This window comes from Galeopterus variegatus, unplaced genomic scaffold (assembly GCF_000696425.1).
Source record: "Galeopterus variegatus unplaced genomic scaffold, G_variegatus-3.0.2 Scaffold212, whole genome shotgun sequence".
NCBI classification, from domain to species: Eukaryota; Metazoa; Chordata; class Mammalia; order Dermoptera; family Cynocephalidae; genus Galeopterus; species Galeopterus variegatus.
Window position 1 is genome coordinate 708167 of NW_007726323.1, and position 20745 is coordinate 728911.

The 20745-nt window shown below is 50.6% G+C and overlaps 1 protein-coding gene across 2 annotated transcripts in view; it reads right to left on the bottom strand.

Moving 5' to 3' along the window:
- Positions 1–385: 385 nt before the first annotated feature.
- The window catches only part of PPARGC1B (peroxisome proliferator-activated receptor gamma, coactivator 1 beta), a 108338-nt gene continuing 87978 nt past the window's right edge, over positions 386–20745 (bottom strand). Inside the window, exons 3-12 of one of the 2 annotated variants that reach the window (XM_008565909.1) lie at positions 19876–20082; positions 16373–16489; positions 13741–14866; positions 12772–12808; positions 12096–12160; positions 10119–10923; positions 7203–7278; positions 4923–5044; positions 1674–1828; positions 423–680 (exon numbers count right to left, since the gene is read on the bottom strand). In XM_008565909.1, coding sequence (XP_008564131.1) covers positions 580–680; positions 1674–1828; positions 4923–5044; positions 7203–7278; positions 10119–10923; positions 12096–12160; positions 12772–12808; positions 13741–14866; positions 16373–16489; positions 19876–20082 — 2811 coding nt within the window. In that variant the 3' untranslated portion in view covers positions 423–579. Of the gene's footprint in view, positions 681–1673; positions 1829–4922; positions 5045–7202; positions 7279–10118; positions 10924–12095; positions 12161–12771; positions 12809–13740; positions 14867–16372; positions 16490–19875; positions 20083–20745 lie in introns of both variants that reach the window. The other variant, XM_008565910.1, reaches the window with a different exon arrangement.

A 20745-nucleotide genomic window follows, 5' to 3' on the forward strand; every position in this document is an offset into this window, starting at 1 on the left:
CAGTCTGGCAAGGGGAGCAGAGCAGCTCAGTGGCAAACACCTCATGACAGTGCATAGTTAAAAAATCAAGGAAGCGATACAATAATCCCAGGCACAGGACATCTGAGCCATAAATACATTATTTAAAGTATATGCTTTTTTCTTCAATTAAAAATGAGTTTATAATCCTGATTCTATTCACAAGTAACAATTTCATCATCACACACTACAGACAAGAAATGTAGGGTGAACACAGCTGCAAGTCTACGAGAGGACGTCAGTCGGGAGGGAAGGGGCAATGGGTGACTGACCAGCACTTGGAGGCGCACCCAGAACGACCCGTTGGAAGCGAGGACACTAATGTGGCAGTGGAACGTCAAGACCATGGAAACTCACAGACAGAAGCAGCTTTGTTCAATGTAAACATTGATTTTTGTTTTTTAAAAGGACAGCAGTTTCAAGTCTCTCTCTCACGTGTGTTCTCTCTCACGCTCGCTCGCTCTCTCTCCTTCTCATATACTTAATTTCTTTGAAAACGTAAACATATTGGAAGGGCCTTGTCTGAGGTATTGAGGTATTCCTCGAAGGTTAAGGCTGTTATCAATGCAGGCTCTGCTGGGCCTCTTTCAGTAAGCTGTCAAAATCCATGGCTTCGTACTTGCTTTTCACTGATGCAGGAAGGGCCTCTTCAGAATTGGAATCTGGGCAGGGGGTGGGAGGGTAGAGGAGTCAGTGAGAGGGGAAGGCAGTGAGCCACTTAGAAAGGCCAGGCGATGGGAAAATCTGCCACTCTGGGTTGTCCCTGTGGGGCGGATGTGGTCTAAGGCCTCAGAGAGCAGGGGTGAGCACTGGGACGCTGAGCATCAACTGCCATCCTTCTGTGGCATCTCAGCCACACTGTCAACATCTTGGACTCAGCTGCCCTTGTGTGTAGAGCTAGGGGGCTGAACTAGTGCACTCCGAGCTCCTTTCCAGCTCTGACATCCTACAGTTCTACTTCCCCTAACAGCTTCTCACCCATCAGTAACCTGTTGCAGAAGTCACACAAGGGGAGGGCCAACAAAACTAAAACACCCTCACTGTATAGAGAGGTAAACTGAGTCCCATAAAAGGACATGCAGCCAGGTGCAGCACTGCCTGGCCTGGCTCCCACCTAGGTCTGGCACTCAGCCCTGTACTGCAAAGGCTGCACTGGGCTCTCCCCTACTAATAATCCTTTCCTATAATGTATTTCTTTGTCCTTCTTCACCAACTTGTCCCCACATAGCAAGGTCATAATGACAGTATTGTTTCACTGTGATTCATTAATGGACAAGGCTGCTGCCTTGCCAGGCGGCACCATGGAATGCCCCTCCACGGGGTTGGCAGCAGCTGGCCCTGTGAGGCCAACAGACAATTACCAGAGTTCTGGCAGCTGGCCGTGAACACAAGATCGAACCTTCCTAGAGGCCATCGGAGGCCCAACTCACTCTCTCGCTGGTACCAGTCACATGACAGGACAAGACAGACCAGAGGCAAGAAGAAAAACAAGATGGTGGCCTCCAGGCAAAGTGGCTACCAAGGTATACCATCAGCACATTGGGGCTTGGGTATGGGGGCTATGTCCAGAAGGGGCTTCAGGCTGGGTGTCATTAAAGGAGGTCATGCCCCTTGCTTTGGGTCTTACTAGATGCAGCTGGGCCTTGGTCACTTACCATAGTCAGTGTATCTGGGCCAACAGAAGTGCTGGAGCCCGCCCGAGCTCAGCTGGAAGGAGGGCTCGTTGCGCTTCCTCAGGGCAGCGCCATTCCTCAGAGACAGGGCTGCGTGCTCAGAACACCGGTAGGTGATGAAGCCGTATTTCTCGCCCCTGGGGGAGAGGACAAGGAGCATATGTTACTGAGGCGCTGGGTGGACACTGTCAGACCACCCGTCACTACAGGGGGAACAGAATGCCACAATGATTCGGTTCCAATGTCACATGGCCCCCAAGTAGAGATGATGGCCATCACTGGGCAGCCCTCTGTAATGGAATAATAAGAGCAGCTAATTTGTTGGCTGCCACCCAAAGGCGAGTGGCAGAGCAGAGATTCAAACCCAGGCATCTCTGACTTTAAGGCTGACATTCTTTACACCCCCCGAGATTTCCTCACTGTCGCCTGCTCCCCAATCTATACTATTATACCATGCTCTGCACCTTTCACAGCTGGCCTTGGCCACCACTGCCCTGGCTGCTAACCTGGCCCTCACGTCTCCTGACACTGCTGGTATTCTGTACACATCTTATCCTTCAGCGCAGACATCTATTACGTCTGCCTGCTCAGCATTCACTCCCCTTTCTCTGACAACAGCACCATGGGGTCAGCCAGGCTCCAGGTGCCAGGCTGAGTCACACAACGTGGCCCTCCCTGGACACTGGTTTGTTCAAGGATGAACCTGCTGCTCAGAGCTGAACCTGAAGAATCGATCCCGGCTCTTAGCTGGAACCATGAAGTCCTTTGCCCATGGTCTCTACGCTGGTAAGAGGGAAGCTTATAGCTAGAGGCAGCCACTTTGCAACAAGCAGGAAATCCTGCCTGAGAAGGACACAAAGGTGAGTTGAACCTGAAGAATCGATCCCGGCTCTTAGCTGGAACCATGAAGTCCTTTGCCCATGGTCTCTACGCTGGTAAGAGGGAAGCTTAGAGCTAGAGGCAGCCACTTTGCAACAAGCAGGAAATCCTGCCTGAGAAGGACACAAAGGTGAGGGGGATTTATCGTCAGATCTACCCCAACTTTTCAGTTCCATGAGCAATAAGAGAAAGAATCCTGACTGATATGTCTATCTGCCACGTGAACTGACAAAGAGCCATTCCCCTACTGCTCAGGACAGGCTTACAAACACACAGAGGTGCCTAGTAATCATTTAAGTGAATCACATTTCCTGACATCTCTCTGAAGCAGGGCAAATTTGGAACTAACTCTTCTACTTCTTTAAGTGTCTGGAACTGGTAGAATGCCCGAGACTGTTTTAAAGATCCTGTGTGCTTTTTAAATCTTAACAAGTTGACCCTTCTCTGAAGAGATTAATTTGCTAGCTTTGTTTTTGCATGTTGTCTTCATTTGATATCCTGAAGACTACACAGAACTCAAACCAGTTCTACTTGTGTAATGACTCTTTTTATAAAAATTGTGGCAAAAATACATATCATGAAATTTGCCATCTTTATCATTTTTAAGTATACAGTTCAGTAGTGTTAAGTATATTCACATGGTTGTGCAAAGGCTCTCCAGAAAATTTTCATATTGCAAACCTGAAACATTTTAACCATTCATCTGTGAATGGACATTTGGGTTGTTTCCACCTCTTGGCTATTGTAAATAATGCTGCTATGGACACAGGTGAACAATTATCTCTTTGAGATCCTGTTTTCAATTCTTTTGGATATACAGTTACACCACATAACAACATTTTGGTCAATAAGAAATGTATACATGATGGTGGTCCCATAAGATTATAATTGGAGCTGAGAAAATCCTATAGTCCAGTGACATTGCAGCCATGGTAACGTGGTAGCGCAATGCATTAATCACGCAGAAGCAATAGGCTATACGATATAGGTGTCTGTAAGTGCACGCTGATATTCCCACAACAATGAAACTGCCTAATGATACATTTCTCAGAACATATCCCCATTGTTAAGCAACACACGACTGGATACCCATAGGTGGAACTGCTGGATCATATAAGTGCTGGTAGCTCTGTGTTAATTTTTGAGGGGCTGCCATACTGTTTTCCATATCAGCTGCATCATTTTCCATTTCTACCAACACTACACAAGGGTACCAACTTCTTCACATCCTCCCCAGCATTTATTTTCCATTTTGTGTGTTTGTTTGGTGGCTGGCCGATACAGGGATTGAACCCTGGACCTTGGTGTTATCAGCTCCACCACGCTCTAATCAACTGAACTAGCCGGACAGTCCTTCTGTTTTTTTGCCAGTAGTTTTCCTAATGGGTATAAAGTGCACAATGACTCTTAACACAAGAAACTACTTTCTTGCTGAAGCTTTTTATTATTATTATTATTATTTTTTTGTCTTTTTGTCTTTTTTCGTGACCGGCAACGGATTGCAACCCTCAGTGTTGCGCTTGAACCCTGGACCTTGGTGTTATCAGCTCCACCACGCTCTAATCAACTGAACTAGCCGGACAGTCCTTCTGTTTTTTTGCCAGTAGTTTTCCTAATGGGTATAAAGTGCACAATGACTCTTAACACAAGAAACTACTTTCTTGCTGAAGCTTTTTATTATTAAATTAGAATTTTAAAAAACCTAATAACTTAGTTTGCAGGTATAATGGGAGATCACTTAGAAATATTTTAAAACTGACAAAGTTTTGACATCTAAATTGTGGATTCATATGTAACCTGTTCTTTTTGCAGATCCCCTGACAGATGAAACATAGCTTCCCCAGGTGAGTGAGGAAAAACCAGGGCTGCCTAGCGGAATATAAGGCCTGGGGCTCGCTGCTGCAGAGGAGGTCCCAACACAAGTTGTCTTCAAGCTGCTGAAAGCTGCTTGCTACCCTGCACTATCTCCAAGGCAAAGGCCCTGAAGCAGACATATGGGTTCCAGTTCTGGCTCTGCCTCGAACAAGCTGTTCACTTAACTTGTCTGATCCCTCAGAAAGGACAGCAATAGGACGAGTCAGAGTGCCTGTGTCACAGGAGCACTGGCAATTTTAGCTAAGAGAGTGCACAGAAACTGCCGGGCACTTAGCAAACCATCAGCACGGGTTTGCTGCTATCACTGGCTGCATGATCATTATTGGTCCTTCTCCTGGGCCTGGCTCTCCAGGTCGAAGCAGTGGATTTCATCCAATTGGTTCCACAAGTCTCAGGCCTCTTCTGTGTGCCCAGCCCTGGCTCAGGACCTGTGCCACTCCCCGCTCCCCTCGTCTGTGATGGCTTGTCTTTTCTCACCTCTTACTTCTCCTGAGCACCTGGCACTCTACAATCTCACCAAACACTTCGAAGCGTCTCTTTAGCTCTCGGGAGTTCATGTCATTGGAGAGATTTCGAATGTACACCACGCGGCCTTCACCCTGCTCGAGAAGAGGGACAGAGAGGGACCCAGTCATGGCCTGGCTTTCTGGGGCCCCCTCGGTGGTGGGCTCCCATGGAGACCTCATCCCAGTCCACGACACCTGGTGGAATAAGCAACAGCAGCTGGAGTCAAGAGAGGACAGTGACAATCTCTATACTGGAAGACCTGCCCTTGTTGGAGGAGGGAAGCCATGAGGGTTGGATGGGGAAGTGGCCCCCGGAGGAAGCAACTGATTACATAAAGGAAACGAGCAGAGACCAAGCTAAGAAGGGAGAGGGACTCACCACCATTAACATTACTGCATCCTCAGTAGCTTCTGCACTCGTGTTTTGAGTCTGACATGTTGGGGTGGAGCTGCAAGGTGCTGAGGTTGATGCTAACGGGTGGGGGTCAGAGTGGGTTGGAAGGAAAGCTAATGAGACAGGCAGCATTAGGGCTACTGGAGCTAACATTATCTTTTGTTTTGCCAGGTCAAAAGTGTAGAAGCTGAAACCACAATATAGATGCTGTGACCAAGAAGTCACTTTTAGGAGAGCTCAGTGCTATGCCAGCAGGAACCTAGAATAGCCTGGCAGAGAAGGGGCTGGGGGGAAGCCCAGGCTGGAACCTCCCCTCCTCTCGTCTAAGATCTGTGATTTGATCTTGTTGAAGCCACTGCTATTGGAAGAGTCACTTTGACCTGCCACAGAAACTCCAGCCTTGTTTCTGGAAACCTGTGCTCCCATGGGCCAAGCTGACAGTTTCTGGTTTGGACAGGTTTTCTCTGGGAACTGGTTATAGCTGGTGATTCTCAGCCATCCCACCCACATACCACAGATGAGGAGGAAGAAAACCCAGGCCCGGGGTCCACAGCAGGGCTCTGCTGTCAACAGTCATGGGAACTGGGGGTCCCCCACCGTGATATGTCTAGGTTCCACTCAGTAAAGAAACCCCCGCCTCCCAGCCTCCATGCAGCTTCCTGACTTCATACAGCTCTTTCCTGCCCCTGCCCCAAATGCCCTTCCGCCGGGATCTTTGCTTTGTTGCTGCCTTTCATCAGTCAGGGCCCAGCTCCTTGCAGATGCCTCTCCCCACCCATCTGAAACAGCCATTTATTTCAGACGTTTCAGTTCTGATGTTATTAATTTTACAACACTTATCCCAATCTGTAATTCCATTGTTTATTTCTTCATTTTATGAATCTACTGTCTTTCTCTCCCTTCTGCCCCAACCACAGGAGTGGGGACCTCATCTATTTTGTTTGTTGCTGTCGCCCAAAGCCTAGAACAGTGCCAGCTTGTCAAACTGCTGAATGTTCAAACTCAGACTCCAGGAAGGATCCCTGCACACCTGTGGTTTTAAGTGCACGCTTGCAGAGGTCTGCATACCTCAGGTAGGCATACCTCATGCATACCCCGCTTCCCGTACCCCAGTACCACGTTCTGGGGAAAAATTCTGGTGGGAGTCTAGCTGTCTTTTTGTGTTTCTGTCCTACTTTTCCTCCCTCCTTTCTAGTGACATGACATAGCTGGCTGGCTGTAGCTCCACTGCAGGCTCCTGATGTATCTCCTCTGTGGGGAGCTTTGCAGTAGTTTCACCAAGTGAACCCACAAGGCCAGGGCCTGTGGACTAACCTGGGGAGATGATTAGGGAGGTGGGTGGGGAGCAAGGGACAGGCTCTCTTTGTCTCTTAGATGTGATCAAGCTGGGAGAATCCTTAGGAAGCACAAGGCCCAACTCCCTTGTGTAGAGATGAGTAAACTGAGGCTCAGGGAAGCAGGGGACCTGCCCAAGGTAACACAGCAGGTGGTGGCAGGACTGCTTGTGACCTGGTCAGCCTGGCTCTGCCCCCACCGGTCATAGTCTGCCTTCTTGGTCCTCTTAAGGACCCTGATGCTGAGCTCTAAGTTGCCACCAACTGCATGACTCTCAGCCAGTCTTTTGGCTGCACTTCGCACGGTGCCACCTTTGATGCCCTTTGGTGAGCCTGGTGTTTTTCAAATGAGAGAAATAGAACTGTCTACTGCAGCCACAGTCCCTTTTTCCCCAGGCAGGGGCTGAAGGTTGAGGGGCTCCCCAGCCAGCCTTCAAGGGCTTTGGGTCCCTGAAGCCCCGCAATTCCTGACACCCCTGCTCATCCCCACTCACTTTGGGCTCTAGGGCCCCACGTCACTTACAATGGCCTTTTCCCGCCGCTTCCTGGCGTGCCGGATGCTTGGCGTTCTGTCTGAGCACGGCCTTCTGCTCTCACATCTGTCAGTGAACAAGCAAAGCAGAGGCACTCACTCTCGGCGGATTTGCTCCAGGAGGCAAGATGTGCTTCCTTGGGGCTCATTTATGAGGGCAGATGTGTTCGAATTCCCTCCTGCAGAAACCCAGCTTCCCCCTTAGCAATGGCAGCCCGGGCTGTGTGGGGATCTGAACATTCAGATGCATGCCTTCTGCCAGCTTCTGGGACTTGACTGCTGGGAACCACTGGGTTGCTAATTATAACCCTGCCCTTCTGAGCCTTGCCTTTCTATGCCATTAGGGGTAGAAAAGCCCTTTCACTTCATTATTTGATCTGATGAAAAATCCCTCTGAGGTCTTCTGTTTCCCCATTTTCTAGATGAAAAATCTGAGGCTCAAGTTCAAGATGGGATTTGCCTAAAGCTAGAAAATGGAGAAGTCAGAGCTGGAAGCAGGTCTTCTAATTCTAGAACCACTGCTCTCTACCGCCCATCAGAGCTCCCCGGGTCTGGTCCGGCTCTTAGGCTAATCAGCAGGCATGGCACAAGGGAGCTCGGGGTGCCACGCCCCTACAGCCTTCCCACCTGTCTGCACCCTGCCCTCACTCCTCCCATCTGAGTCTTGAAAAACACAGCACAGGGCTGAGAATGTGTTCTCTCCAGTCAGCCAGCCAGAGTCCCAGCTTTGCCACCTCCCTGCTGGGTGACCTTGGGTCAGTTACTGCAGTTCTCTCAGCTTTGCTTCTTCTATGAAATAGGGATAATCAATTGTTTACCTCCTTGGCCATTTGTGAGGACAAATCAGAAAATGCATGTAAATCCTTAGCTCAGGAACTGCTCAGAACATGTTTGCTCTATTTTTCCATTTAACCTCTCTGAGTCTCAGCTTCCTCATCTATAATATGGGATAAGGAGCAGATGTGCCCTCCAAGTACATCTGTGAAGCTCAAATAGGGTCATAGAAGGGAATATAAACTGCAAACTTTAAAGTGCTCTATAATAATATTATTATCATCCACTTGCAACAGAATCAGGAGACCTTTCCTACCCGAAGAGCTGAGAGTGACCGAAGGGTGTTGTAGAGTTTGAGGTTTGTGTTCTTAAACCAGCTCACAATGCTCCCTGTGGATGGATGTTTGGCAGTGGAAGCAGGTGAAGAACTGTGGGTCTGGAGAAGGCTGATTACTGGGCTTACTGGGTATCAAGCTCTGCCAGGCAGCTGAGCAGGAACCGGGTTAATCAATTAACTTTCCCTGTTGAGCAGAAAAAGCCAGCCCTGAACCTGGCCCAAAAGCAAGAAGAGGAAAAAGAGAACACATGGGGGTTTCTAGAGAGGTTCTCAACCCTTCCCAGGCAAACCCATGAACACAGGCCCTGCTGAAACACCCCTGAACTGTGCAGGAGGGGAAGGAGGCCAGGGGAACTTCAGCTCTGGCCTGGAGATGCTTTTCAACAAGAAGAGAATCCTGGAGGCATTCTGAGCAAACCCTCACAAAGGAAACTGCCTAATGTGGAGATGAGAAGTTTAGCTCACAGCAAAGCAAGGCTAAAGTTGAATCTTTGACTGTGAAGGGCTGTAATGCAGGAGTGCTCCTGGGGAAAGCAGAATGGAGCCAGAAAGAGAGGCTCAGAGAGGTCTGAAGAAGATGACTCTGATGATGGTTTCTGGCTTATTACATAGAGGGGCTCGTTAGTGAAGTTGCTGGGGAACTCATTTTGAGTAACAGAAAATTTAGGACTTCTTGACTTTAGTTTCTGAGGAGACCACGAACCCCTTAACACTGAACACCCAGTTAGATGTTTATGCACATTTTAATGGGAAGAGGGGCTTTTGCTTTAATCAGATTTTCAAACAGTTAGGAGTCATTGATTATAGAGGTATAAAGCTGAATTTTTCTAAGAAAAGGTATCTTTATATGACCTGAATTCTGGTCTCAGAGTATGGTACTGGCAACATCATCATCACCCGGGAACGTGTTAGAAATGCAAATTCTCCACCCCCACCCCCAGATGTACAGAATCAGATACTCAGGGGTGATGCCTAGCTAGGGGTGCCTCAAGTCTGCTCCAGGTGATTCTGTGCTCTGTTCTAGACCCGAGAGTACCACCTAGTGGCCACACAGGTACGCCTCCAGCACAGGGCTGGGAACCACAGACCCTCCTCATGCCTCCCCCAGGAAGAATCAGGTCCTGCTGTGATCAGAGAGAAGCAACCAGTGACCCCAAACCCACCAAACCTCCATTCTTTCTGCCCAACTCCCCAGATGGCTTTTGGACTGGCTCCTTCTCCAGGCTGGCTAAGAGAGCAAAGATGGTATGAGCAACCACACTGAGGCAAAAGCGCTCTCAGAGGGCGGCTGGCTGCAGTGAGGCAGGTCTGAGTCAGCAGGACAGGGCGACGGGAATTAGTCTTATCACTGCTTCCAATCCAGGTACTTTTCAGAACCCAGATTACAACATCTTTCTTTCACAGGTTAATGTCACATTGGTTTTAAACTGTGTATGTATGTATATGTTTGCACAAAAACCTATTCATTTTGCAAGCATAAAAGCAGAAAGCAGATGAATGAGGGGCAAGTTCATTTAGACAAAAGGTCACAAATAGCCAGGAAGTGAGTTTTCTTTTTCTCTCAAGGCCAGGAGATTTGGGACACTCCTGATCATCACACACCAGGCTTTCTTGCCTCCAGGACTCAAATACAACTCCTCCACAAAGAGATCACCTTCAGGGCCACCAGCCACATAGGGGGATGCAGCCCCAGTTTCAGAGCAAGTTTCCTGAGGCTCCTCCCTCCCCTGGCAACCTGGGAACAGAACTGGGGTCCTCAGCTGCCCACCACCCCTCCTGAAGCCACCTACCCGTACCTGAAGGTCCTTCTGGTGGCTGGTGACCAGGAGTGGCAGGAGGAGGAGCCAGAGCTCGAGCGGCTGCGGGAACAGAGCTGCCGACTGGCCTTGCTTGGGGGGCTCTGGTAGGGGCAGTGGTCAGAGCAGGGGGGGCTAACCCCTGAGTCCTCTTCTTCATCATCATCATCCTCGCCCTCCTCTTCTTCCTCCTCCAAGAGGAAGCTGCTCTCACTGCTGCTGCTGCTGCTGTCCTCAAAGACGGTGTCATATTCAGGGCTCTTGCACGAGGCCAGATCTTCGTCCTCCAGGGCACTCTCCAGCAGCCCAAAGTGCTTGGTGAGGCTAGCACGGATCTCGTGGTCCCTCAGCAGCACACTGTCCTTGGGCAGGCTACCAGCTTCACAGCTCCTGTCTTCTTCCCTGCTGGAGGACTGCCCCTCAGCCTGCAGGGTACCTTGCTGGGGCCAGTCCTCAAGGTGGACCTCAGATGGCTCCCAGGACCTGAGCACCTTCCTCTGCAGGGTGCCCTCTGGCCTGAGCACCTGGCAGTAGTCATGGTCTCCAAAGGAACAGGAGAAGGGGCGCTTCTGGCCAGCCTGGGAGGCCAGCTGGGTTGGGGCATGCCGCAAGTGGGACAGGAGCTCTCTCCGCTCAGGCTGCTGCTTTGGCAGCTTGTGGGCAGACCCTGGGGTGGCCCCAAGCTGGAGGCTCTCAGGGGAAGGGAGGCTGGGAGCTGTGTCTTTGCCTGGGCTGTGCTTGATGTCTGGCTTGAAGGGGTCCTCCTCTGTGGGCTTGTACGGAGGTGTGGTGGGTGGCGTGAGTCCTGCCCAAGCACGAGGAGAAACATGACGTAAAGACAGATCACTTCTCTGAGGGACACTAAGAGCCTAGTTTGGGATGGCAAAGAAGTGGCTATGTGCTGCCACTCCCCCAACCTGACGGAAGGCGGGCATCACTCACTGATCACTGCACTGCTGGCCGAGCTGGGATGTGGCATGGGAATCCATCAATTATTTGGAGTTGGCATGTGATAAAATATATTTGCCATCCCTTCCGTGGCCTGGTAATGGCAGCCAAAGCCTCCAGGTCATCCGAGATATGGCTTCCTGTTCTAAATCCAATCATTCAACAAGCCTTCCCAAATGCCTCTGGTGTCTCCCAGTGTGCAGAGGGGGCAGGAACCACAGGTAAAACTGCCCACCTGGATTCGACCACCACAGTGCCCTTTAGTGCTCCTGCATCTGACCTTGGTCTCCATTCCACCCAAAGCAATGAAGGGAACTTGCTGAAATGCCCATCTCTTCCTCCCTGGGGTTCTCAGGAGCCTCTCGGGGGTTCCGGAAGCCTACATTCTGAAGATCAAATGCTTCTGCCTATAGTCCCTTTGGTGACTGCTCTTTCCTGACCCCCTAGTGCTACCACGTAGTACTATGAGGCATCCTGTGCTTTTTCTTCTCCACGCCTTTCTTTGCTCATGCAGATTCTGCTGCCGGGTGTACCCTTCCCTGCTTTGTCTTTCCAACTTCTATTCATCCTTCAAGCCCAGCACAAATGTCCCCTGCTCTCGGAGCCCTGCAGTCTTCCCAAGCCACACTCCTGCCCACCCCTGCCCCTTTCCTGTGCTCCCAGCGCTCTTGCACATCCTTTGAAATTGGTGCATATCAAACACTGCTCCTCATGGTGTGAGTTGAATCTGTCTTCCCCACAAGACTGCGCCTCTGCAGGGAGAATTATGTCTCTTTCTTTTCTGACCTTGATGTCACTTATTTGCCGATTACTGGCAGCTGGATGGCTGACCCCAGACCCTGACCCTCCTCCTTATAACATCCTCATCGTGCACCTCACCCCCCAGTGCAGCCTGTGGGGCAGTGGCAGGGAGGGCTCAATGGGCACCTGCTCACTGCCCGAGGAGCTGTTCAGTGTGGGGGGATTCGTTGCCAGGGGTCTTGCCAACTCCCCCAAAGGCACCCCACCAGCTGAACTCCCCTGGCTCACCTGCCGTGCCACAGAGCTCCACTGTCAAGGTCTGCTCAAAGCTCTTCTTGCCAAAAGGAGGGTCACTGGTGGGGGCAGGGAGGACAGAAAAGAAAGAGGCAGGTCAGCAGCAGGCTTCCACCTCCCCGAGCACTCAAGGAGGGCAAAGGGATACTGGAATGGACCCTGGTTCTGCCACCCATGGAAATGGGGCCCGTGGAAAATTTGCTGGGGGGACCACCCCCCATCTTGGCTGTTAGAGAAATTGAAGCTGCACAGCTCTTTTAGAAGACACAGGCGAGGTTCACTGGAGGGTGGAGAGAGGACAAGTGTTATCAACCTCTTCATTTTACAGATGGAGCAATTGAGGCCCAGAGAGGGTAAGGAGCTTGCCTAAAGTCACACAGCACTGTCAACTTTTCCCCACAGAGAAAAGAACTCTTTTCAGGGTAAGAGAGGACAGCTTATGAAACAGTGTGAGGCCTTGGTTCTCCATCTTTCCCTTAGGCCTGCAGAGGTCGGCTTTTAACAACTAACTCCCTTCTAAGAGAGCCCAGCTCCTGAGGGCCCCAGATGGCAATCAGGGCAGAAGCCTGGGGACTGGGACAGGGCTAGGCTCAGGAGTTAATAAACTCCTCCCCACCCCAACAAGACAAAATCTCAAGGAACAATAGACCAATAATTTCTAAAAATCTACCTTTGCGACAAGGCCAGCATGAGGCACCTTGGAGAGTCTGAAAAGAAGACAAAAAAAAAGGAAGATAAGATTCCCCAACATGGCAACACTAGCAAATGTTTTTTCCTCTGGAGGAGACCCCCAACTCCCTTTGGACAGGTGACCCAAATGCCTCTGCTATTTGTAAGGAAGGGCAGGAACAACTCAAATCCACCTTCCACCCCAGGGTCTCAGCGGGTGGATCTCCTTGATTTTGCAGAAAGAGCAGGTGGGTACAAGGGTGACCCCTTCTGGCCAAATAGTGTAGCACAGTGGTGAAGAGCTCTGATTCCCAAGTCCAGAGGTGCGGGCTCAGGGAAGAGTCCAGCATAGGACTGATCACTAAATAGCTCTCTGCCTGTTTCTGTATCTTAAAGTGGAGATAATAACAGAGCCTACTACATAGTATTCTTGTGAGGAGTTAATAGGATAATCTGTGTTAAGTCTTAGACCGGTGCCTGGCACAGTAACTGCATGATAGATAACTGTTATTGCTATCACGACCGCTATTCTTAGTAGTTAAAATTCAGCTTCATTGTGGAGCTGAATTTATAGACCCACATCTCTGTCATGTCATACCCAGGAAGTCTTCTTTATAGCACTTATCACAACTTGTAATTATCTTCCTTTCTTGTTTACTTTTTGATTGCCTGCCTCCCCTGCTGAAATGTAAGCCCCATGAAGGCAGGCATCTTGCTCCATGTTTGTTAAGTGGTGCCTCACCCACGCGTGAGTAAAACTCAGAGACGTGTGGGTGTTTTCCTAAAGACTGGCTCCAACTAGTTCACTGTACAGAAAGGGAAGTTGAAAGCCAGAAAGTGGGAGGGACTTGCCCATTCTCAAACAACACAAGGGTGGGGAGGTGGGGACAGGGCTCCTGGCTCCCAGCACAGTGGGGCATGCTGCACCCTAACCCTGCCCCCTCTCCTGCAGACCACCAACTCTAACTACCTCTGGAAGGGAGTCGCGGGCAGCTGGGGTCCTCATCCGTGTCCCCACACCCACTCTCACAGGGGCTCTCCAGGGCAGGGATCTGGGGTCCCTGTAGGAGCTGCTGGTCTTGGCCACTGTCCTCATCTGTGGGGCTGCCGAGCTCCCCCTCCATGTCATTGGCTTTGGGAGCCAGGCACAGAGAGGGCAGAGCACCTTGGGGCTCCGAGGGGACCAGCGACTCCTCAGTGAATGTCAGCCAGGGTCCCAGCTCAGGGTTTAGTCTCCGCGAACGCCGCACGGGGCGCACGGAATTCTCTAGCTTCCTCCCCAGCTTGGTCCATGGCAGGCCTCGGCCCGTCCTTTTCCTGCCCCATTCCTCCTCCTCCTCCTCTTTTTCTTCCTCTTCCTCCTCAGCATCCTCCTCCTCCTGCTGCAACCCAGCAGACTGGCCGACGTCCCCTTTCACTTCCAACCGCAGTGGGCGCAGGCTCGGTCTGGGCCCGGTGCTCTTGGGTGAAGCTGCAATCCTCACCTCCTCCACTGGGGATGGGTGACCAGGGGAGGCCTGGCTGTCTTTGGGGGTTCTGGGCCTTGGCCGGGGGGTGAGGGAGGCATAGACAGGTGTGGCCAGGCGATAGGGTTTGCTGACATCACAGAGGACATCTTGAGCCAGAAGTTCCCTCAGGATGGAGAACTCAGCCCAGGAGGCTTTGGAGGGGTGCCGAGACCGGGGCCTGACTTGCTTGGATGGGCTGCTGCAGGGCTGGGGGGCTGGCTCTGGGGCCTGCAGGGGCAGCTTTCTCTGGGGGAGGCAGTAGGTGTGCATGTAGCGAATGAGCTGCACCATCGCCTGCATATCCTCCTGGGACATCTGGGCACTGGGGCCTGCCCTGCCCAGTGCTGGGGAGTCCTGGGGAGAGGCTGGAGCTGGCTGGGGGCTCAGGCAGTCCTTGCCCGGCTGCTCATTCTCCTTGGCAGGGACCCGGGAGCTCAGGGGCAGCAGTGGCTGCAGGCCCCTATCTGGGGAGCGGGCTTTCGCTCGCTGGGGGCAAGGTGGCACCGAGGTGAGGTGCTTATGCAGTTCCGTACAACTCCGGCTCTGAGACTGCGTTATGGGGGCCTTCTTGTCTTGGGTGCTGTCCATCTAGAGAAGGAAAGAAGCCAGAGTGAGGAGGGAGCCCCACACTGCTCCTCCCTCTGCCCCATCCCTGCGGCCACTGGCCACCCAGCATGTCTCACCTGGATGGGGGAACAGCCAGGTTTCCTTCACTTTATCCCCAGCCTCCAGCACAGAGCCCGGCACCTGGCCGTGCTATCAATGAGGAAATGAAGGAGTGACCAGCCTCGTAGCAGGTCTCCTGACCATGGAATTCGACCCTGCAGACCCTTCCAGATTCACTTCCAAAGCCCTGCTGACCATCCCACTCCCCTTTGGTAATAGAGCCAGGAAGTGGATTCGTGGCTGCCTGGGGCTGGGCATGGGAAGGGTTCTCTGTAAATAGGGGCATTGGGGACACTTCTGGGATGATGGTTATGTTCTAAAAATGGACTGTGGTCATGGTTGCATGACTATAAATTTACTGAAAATCATAGAACTGTACTTTTAAAATAGGTGGCTTTTATGATGTGTAAATGGAACCTCAATAAAGTTGTTTAAAAAAAATCCAGTAGCCTTCCGGTACCCAGAAGATAAAGGGGAGGCTCCTTGACTGGGCATTGAGGCCCTCTGCAGCCAGGCACCTGCCGCCCTCTCTCTCCAGCCTTATTTGTCCCCTCTTGCCCACACAGGGGCTTTCCTTCCAGAGTGACTCCTCTAATTGGCTGTCAGGTGTGTCTCACCAATCTGGGGAGCTTCCTAGCTTCCCAGAGGGCAAAGAGCTGGCTCACAAAGGGACTTGGCTGCTGCCCCCTCAACAGAATGGAACACAAGAGAGTGGGCCTTTGTTCTGGGAGATCAGCCAGGGCAAACAGGGCGGGAGCACAGGGACTGGGCCATCCCCCAGGGGAGCTCAGGCTAAGGAGAGGCTCCTACACTGAGCCACTGTCTCAGAAGGACCTGATTCCACCTCTGAGGGTTTGGATCTGCCTGTAACATGTCCCATGCAGGCACGTCCAGGGGCCAGAAGGGTAAGGGTTGAGTGCAGGCTTTGAGGAACAGGAACCCTTGGAAGTCACCTATTAAACCTCTCCCTGTTAGGTTTGAAAGATGGGATCCAAGGAGACTTGCTTCCACCCTGGGTGTTCACGACAGAGATGTAAACTCTCCAGTGGTTCCCCAGAGAAAGAAATGTATACTCTATCTCCTGTAGCCTCTATATCCAGCAAAGATCTTATGTTTTGGTTTTTCACCCCATTAGAACGCAAGCCCCTGAGAGCAGGCCCCATCTTCCTGTCCCCGCTTTAACCCGAGGTTAACATCTAACAGTTTCTGGAACACTGAAGTATGAGAAAATCCAGGGCTCTTTCTAGAACCCCAGACTGGACTGGGTCTTAAGAAGCAGTGCCCAGGACACCAGCTACAAGGGCTATGGGAGGAGCCAGGAGAGAAACTGGAAGTTGATTGAACCTGATATCCCTAGCCAGAGCTGAGGCTGCACCCCTAAGAGGCCACCTGGGAGCCCGGGCAGATTTCCAGGCAGTGCAGAAATACCTTGACACAAGGCCGCTGACTTTTGGACCTGAGGCCTGCCTGGCGCCAGGCAGTCCCTTCCTTCTGGGTGTCAGAGCTTGACATCAGGTTTGATGTGGCGAGAAGGAGCTTCTGCAGCTGGGGAAGAAACAGAAAGGAGAGGAGCTGGGGCCGGGACACAGCCAGAGGACATGGAGAACTGCAGGGCCAGCCTCTCAGGACTGACCATGCCCTGCCATCGCGAGAACATGGGGATGGCATTTCATGACCTGGAATGATGTTCCCAATATACTAAGTGCAGATAGCAGATTGTCTAACAATCCCAAACACACACAAGTATCTCCATGACATGTAAATCTTTTTGAGTTAATAATCCAAGAGAACAGCCATGACTTTGAGAAACCCAAACAGGTTTGGGGTAATATCTGTCCATTGTACTGTTAAAATATCATGAAAATACTTCATTGGGACACTCTGTGTATATCTGTAGTAGATGTATACATGATCTCGAAGTTTACATATTAAAATGATTCTCTGGTGTGGGATTCTAGCTGATTTTCCTTTTGTTATTTTTGCTTATTCATATAACCTTTTAAAAAATTAATTTCTTAAAATAAGTAATACTTGTAAATGGTAAAAACATATATATACATATCACAAATACTAAAGTGTGGACAATTAAAAACAAGTCTCCCTCCTGCCCAAGGTCTCTTTCTCCCCCACAGAGGCAACTATCATCACCTACTTTCTTGTGAACCTATCACGAGGTGGGCTTGATCATACAAGGATATATATGGATATAGTATGTGGATATTAACTCCAACCCACCCAGTTGTTTTTACACAAGTGGAAAAATACTACAAGTAAGCTTGTTTGACTTTTTTTTCCCCCAACTAACTTTTCTAAAAATGTTGTTGAAACTCTTTTGCTCCTGCACTCTGTACTGTGGGCAGGTACACAGCATATCCAGGCTCAGTGAACAAGAAGCTGAATAAATACATCTGGAAGTTCCACCAGGGATCCTATCATAGCCGAGACTGAGAACAAATTGAGAAACCTGATGAGATTTTAACAGCACCAACTTAGTCCTCAGGGGACATGCCACCCCAAATCACCCCAGCAAGAAGCACCAAAGGCCCAGGAGCCAGAGAATGGCCATGCCACACTCTCTTGAGGAGCTGGAGGATCCCACCACTCCACCTAGACTCCAAACCAACACACACACATTTGTGACTCTCTGACTTTGGACAGGAAGAGATCCTTGGACTGGAGGAAAGAGACCTGGTTCTAGCCCAGCTCAGCTCCAACTCACTGTGAGACTATGGGCAAGTCATTTCCTTCTCTGGGCGTTGGTTTCTCCACTGGTATAAGAGGGGCAGGTAGCCTAAATGATTGGATCTGAACTGTTTCTTGACTCTAAGAATACGACACAAGCTGCTGACCTCAGAAAAATGCACAGATACATAGACGTCCATGGGTCCTTGTAAGTCCATTGGTGGACTCTCTGGGATCCACAGCAAAATCTGGGGTCTGGATGACTTCTCAGGGCCTTTCTAGAACTCTGTTGGTATGCTGGGAGTCTAGACAGTGAGTCTGTTTCCTGTGTCTCTAGCATAGTGCCTGAAACAGAGGTGCTCAATAATTGTGTGTGGAATGAAGGCAGGGTCTAAGGCAAGGGAGGGAAACAACTTTGACCAGCAGGGGTCACTCTTTGCCTCTGCAAGGTTGGTCCCTCTCCAGAAAGGTTTGGTCCCCATGCAGAAATGGCACTGAGAATTCTCCTTGTCACTGCTACTACCGTTTACTGAGCAACTCTATGTGACAGACACTGTGCAAAGTGCTCTGCATGTATGATCTGCTGTAATCCTCCTAACAGCCGGCGACATAGGCACTATCATTAACTCCTCTTTATAGATCAGGAAGCTGAGTCATAGAGAGATTAAGAGAGGGTGTGTGCCTAAGGAACACACAAATACTAACTGGCAGGGCTGGGATTCAAACTCCGGCTGTCTGATTCCAGACTGAAAGGAATCAGCACCCCAATCAGTAGAAGCCACAATGTGGGACTGAACATATTCTGTGCCCAGCACATAGTAGGTGCTTACTAAATATTTCACACTGCTTTGGCAAACTAGAAAGCAGTAGGAAAGAAGAGGGTCCTAGACAAAAAGTCAGAATACCTGGGTTCTGGTCTTTGCTGGCACACTGACTTGCTGTGTGACCACGGAAGAGACCCTTCCCACTCTGGGCCTCAGTTTTCCCAGAGTTGGGCTGCATGGTCACCAAGGGCCTTTCCAGCTCAAACTCTCCATGACCTAGGAACCCTCCCAGCTCCAACAGGCTCTGATTTTCCAGCTGAGTCTCATCAGCCCCCAGGAGCCACAGCACCAAGGCGAGAAGCCCAAGACAGGCCAAGAGAAGCTACACTTCACACCCCATGACATCTCAGCTTCGGGCAGCCTCAGCCCGAGTCAAGGGCAACTGCTTTCAGTAACTTTTGAGGTCCAGACCCTTTTGAAAATTTGATAGAAGCTGACATCTTCTCCCCAGAAAGCTGCTATTCTGTATGCACATTTCCATATTCTACACAGAGACAGCACTGAACTTTTGCTGGTGGGAGTGTAAACCAGTCTGATCTCTTTGGAGGGTAATCTGGAAGTATCTGTCTAAACTAAAAAATCATATACCTGTAGACACAGGAATTCCATTTCTAGAAATATATCCATTTTCATGTTACAAAGTCCCATAACAGCAGAGTTACTGCAGCACTGTTAGTAACAATGAAGAAGTTGAACCAACATTAATATCCATCAACAGGGGACCGGTTAAATAAATAATGGTACATCCACAGGGCTGGCTGGTTAGCTCAGTTAGAGCACGGTGTTATAACACCAAGGTCAAGGGTTTGGATTCCTGTACTGGCCAGCCACCAAAAAATAAAAAATAAAACTAAAAATGAATAAATAATGGTACATCCTTACCAAAGCACACTACACAGCCAACAAAAAGATTGAAACTGAGTTCCACATGCTCATCTGGAAGAGTTCCTAAGACACATAGTTAACTGAGAAAGCAAGGTGCAGAACAATGCATAATGTAGGCTCCCTTTTATAGTTAAAAAAAGAAAAAGTGAAAGAGGAAAGTCACAGAACAGATCAGTAACCATGGTTACCTATGGGGAAGGAAAAAGCAATTGTGAGAGGGTTAAGGAGGTTTTGCTTTTAACTGTCCACAGTTCCTGCTTTGATTTTTACCATGTTTGTATAATCTTTAGGAAAATCGTGTAATTTCAAGGATTTAACACATGCTGAGTCAATCCTTGAAGTCCCATGGAATGCAGGTGAAGCCTCTGTAGTTAGTCCCACTGTCCAGGTGGGAAAAGGTAGGGCCTCCCACTTCCAGCCCAGGCTCTCTGCCGAGGACCCCTGCGGGGCTGGAGCTGACTGCTCTGCACCCACCACCCCGGCAGCCAGATACCCCACCCCATGCCTCCACCATCACTTCAGCTGGAAGTAGGTTCTCACTAGTGAGAGCTCGTCCACCTCAGGGGCCGGGGTCCTCTCCAGGGTGGGGCTGGGGGGCGCAGACGAGGGGGCAGACGAAGCTGAGGTGCAGGACAGTGCATCTCCACCGTCCAGGGCTGGGAAGGCAGCCAGACCCACGTCATCTTCGGGGATGTCATCCAGGGTCTTGGTGAGCGCTGCCAGGAGGGCCTCGTTCTCACTGTCAATCTAGAGCAAGGAGGGTGGAAGGAGAGAAGCAGAGAGGGGAGATAGTCACCACCATAGATTCAGCCGTCTTCACGACGGAAACCTGCTCTGCCCATCCTCCAATCTAGAGCAAGGAGGGTGGAAGGAGAGAAGCAGAGAGGGGAGATAGTCACCACCATAGACTCAGCCGTCTTCACGACGGAAACCTGCTCTGCCCATCCTGGGCACCACCATCATTCTCCTGCCAAACCCTTCCCATCCCTGCCCCCATCAGATCTGCTCAGTATTCCTGGGAAAGCAGATGCCCAATAAGTGTGTTATCAACTCCAAGAATCACAATGTTTTCTGAGCAGGCAGCAGGTGATAATGGAAAGGGCCCTGCCCTGGGAGTCCAGTCTTGGCTCTGCTGCTCATCAGCATGTGACCCTGGGCACAGGGCTATCCACCTGAGTGAGGCCTGCTTCCTCCTGCACGGACTGAGGCTGGCCTACGCCCCTGGTAGCAGCATCCCATTGCAGGCCCCAGCACCTTGGACTCTGGGGCCCAGGCAGTGTCAAGGCTGGAAACTCCAGGGTTGAACTAGGACAACGCTAACCACAGCAACAATAAGACAGCTGTCATTTCCCTGTGGGCTCCAGGGCTTGCTCACTTGTCCACTCATGGAGGGGGGGGGGGAGTGCAGTG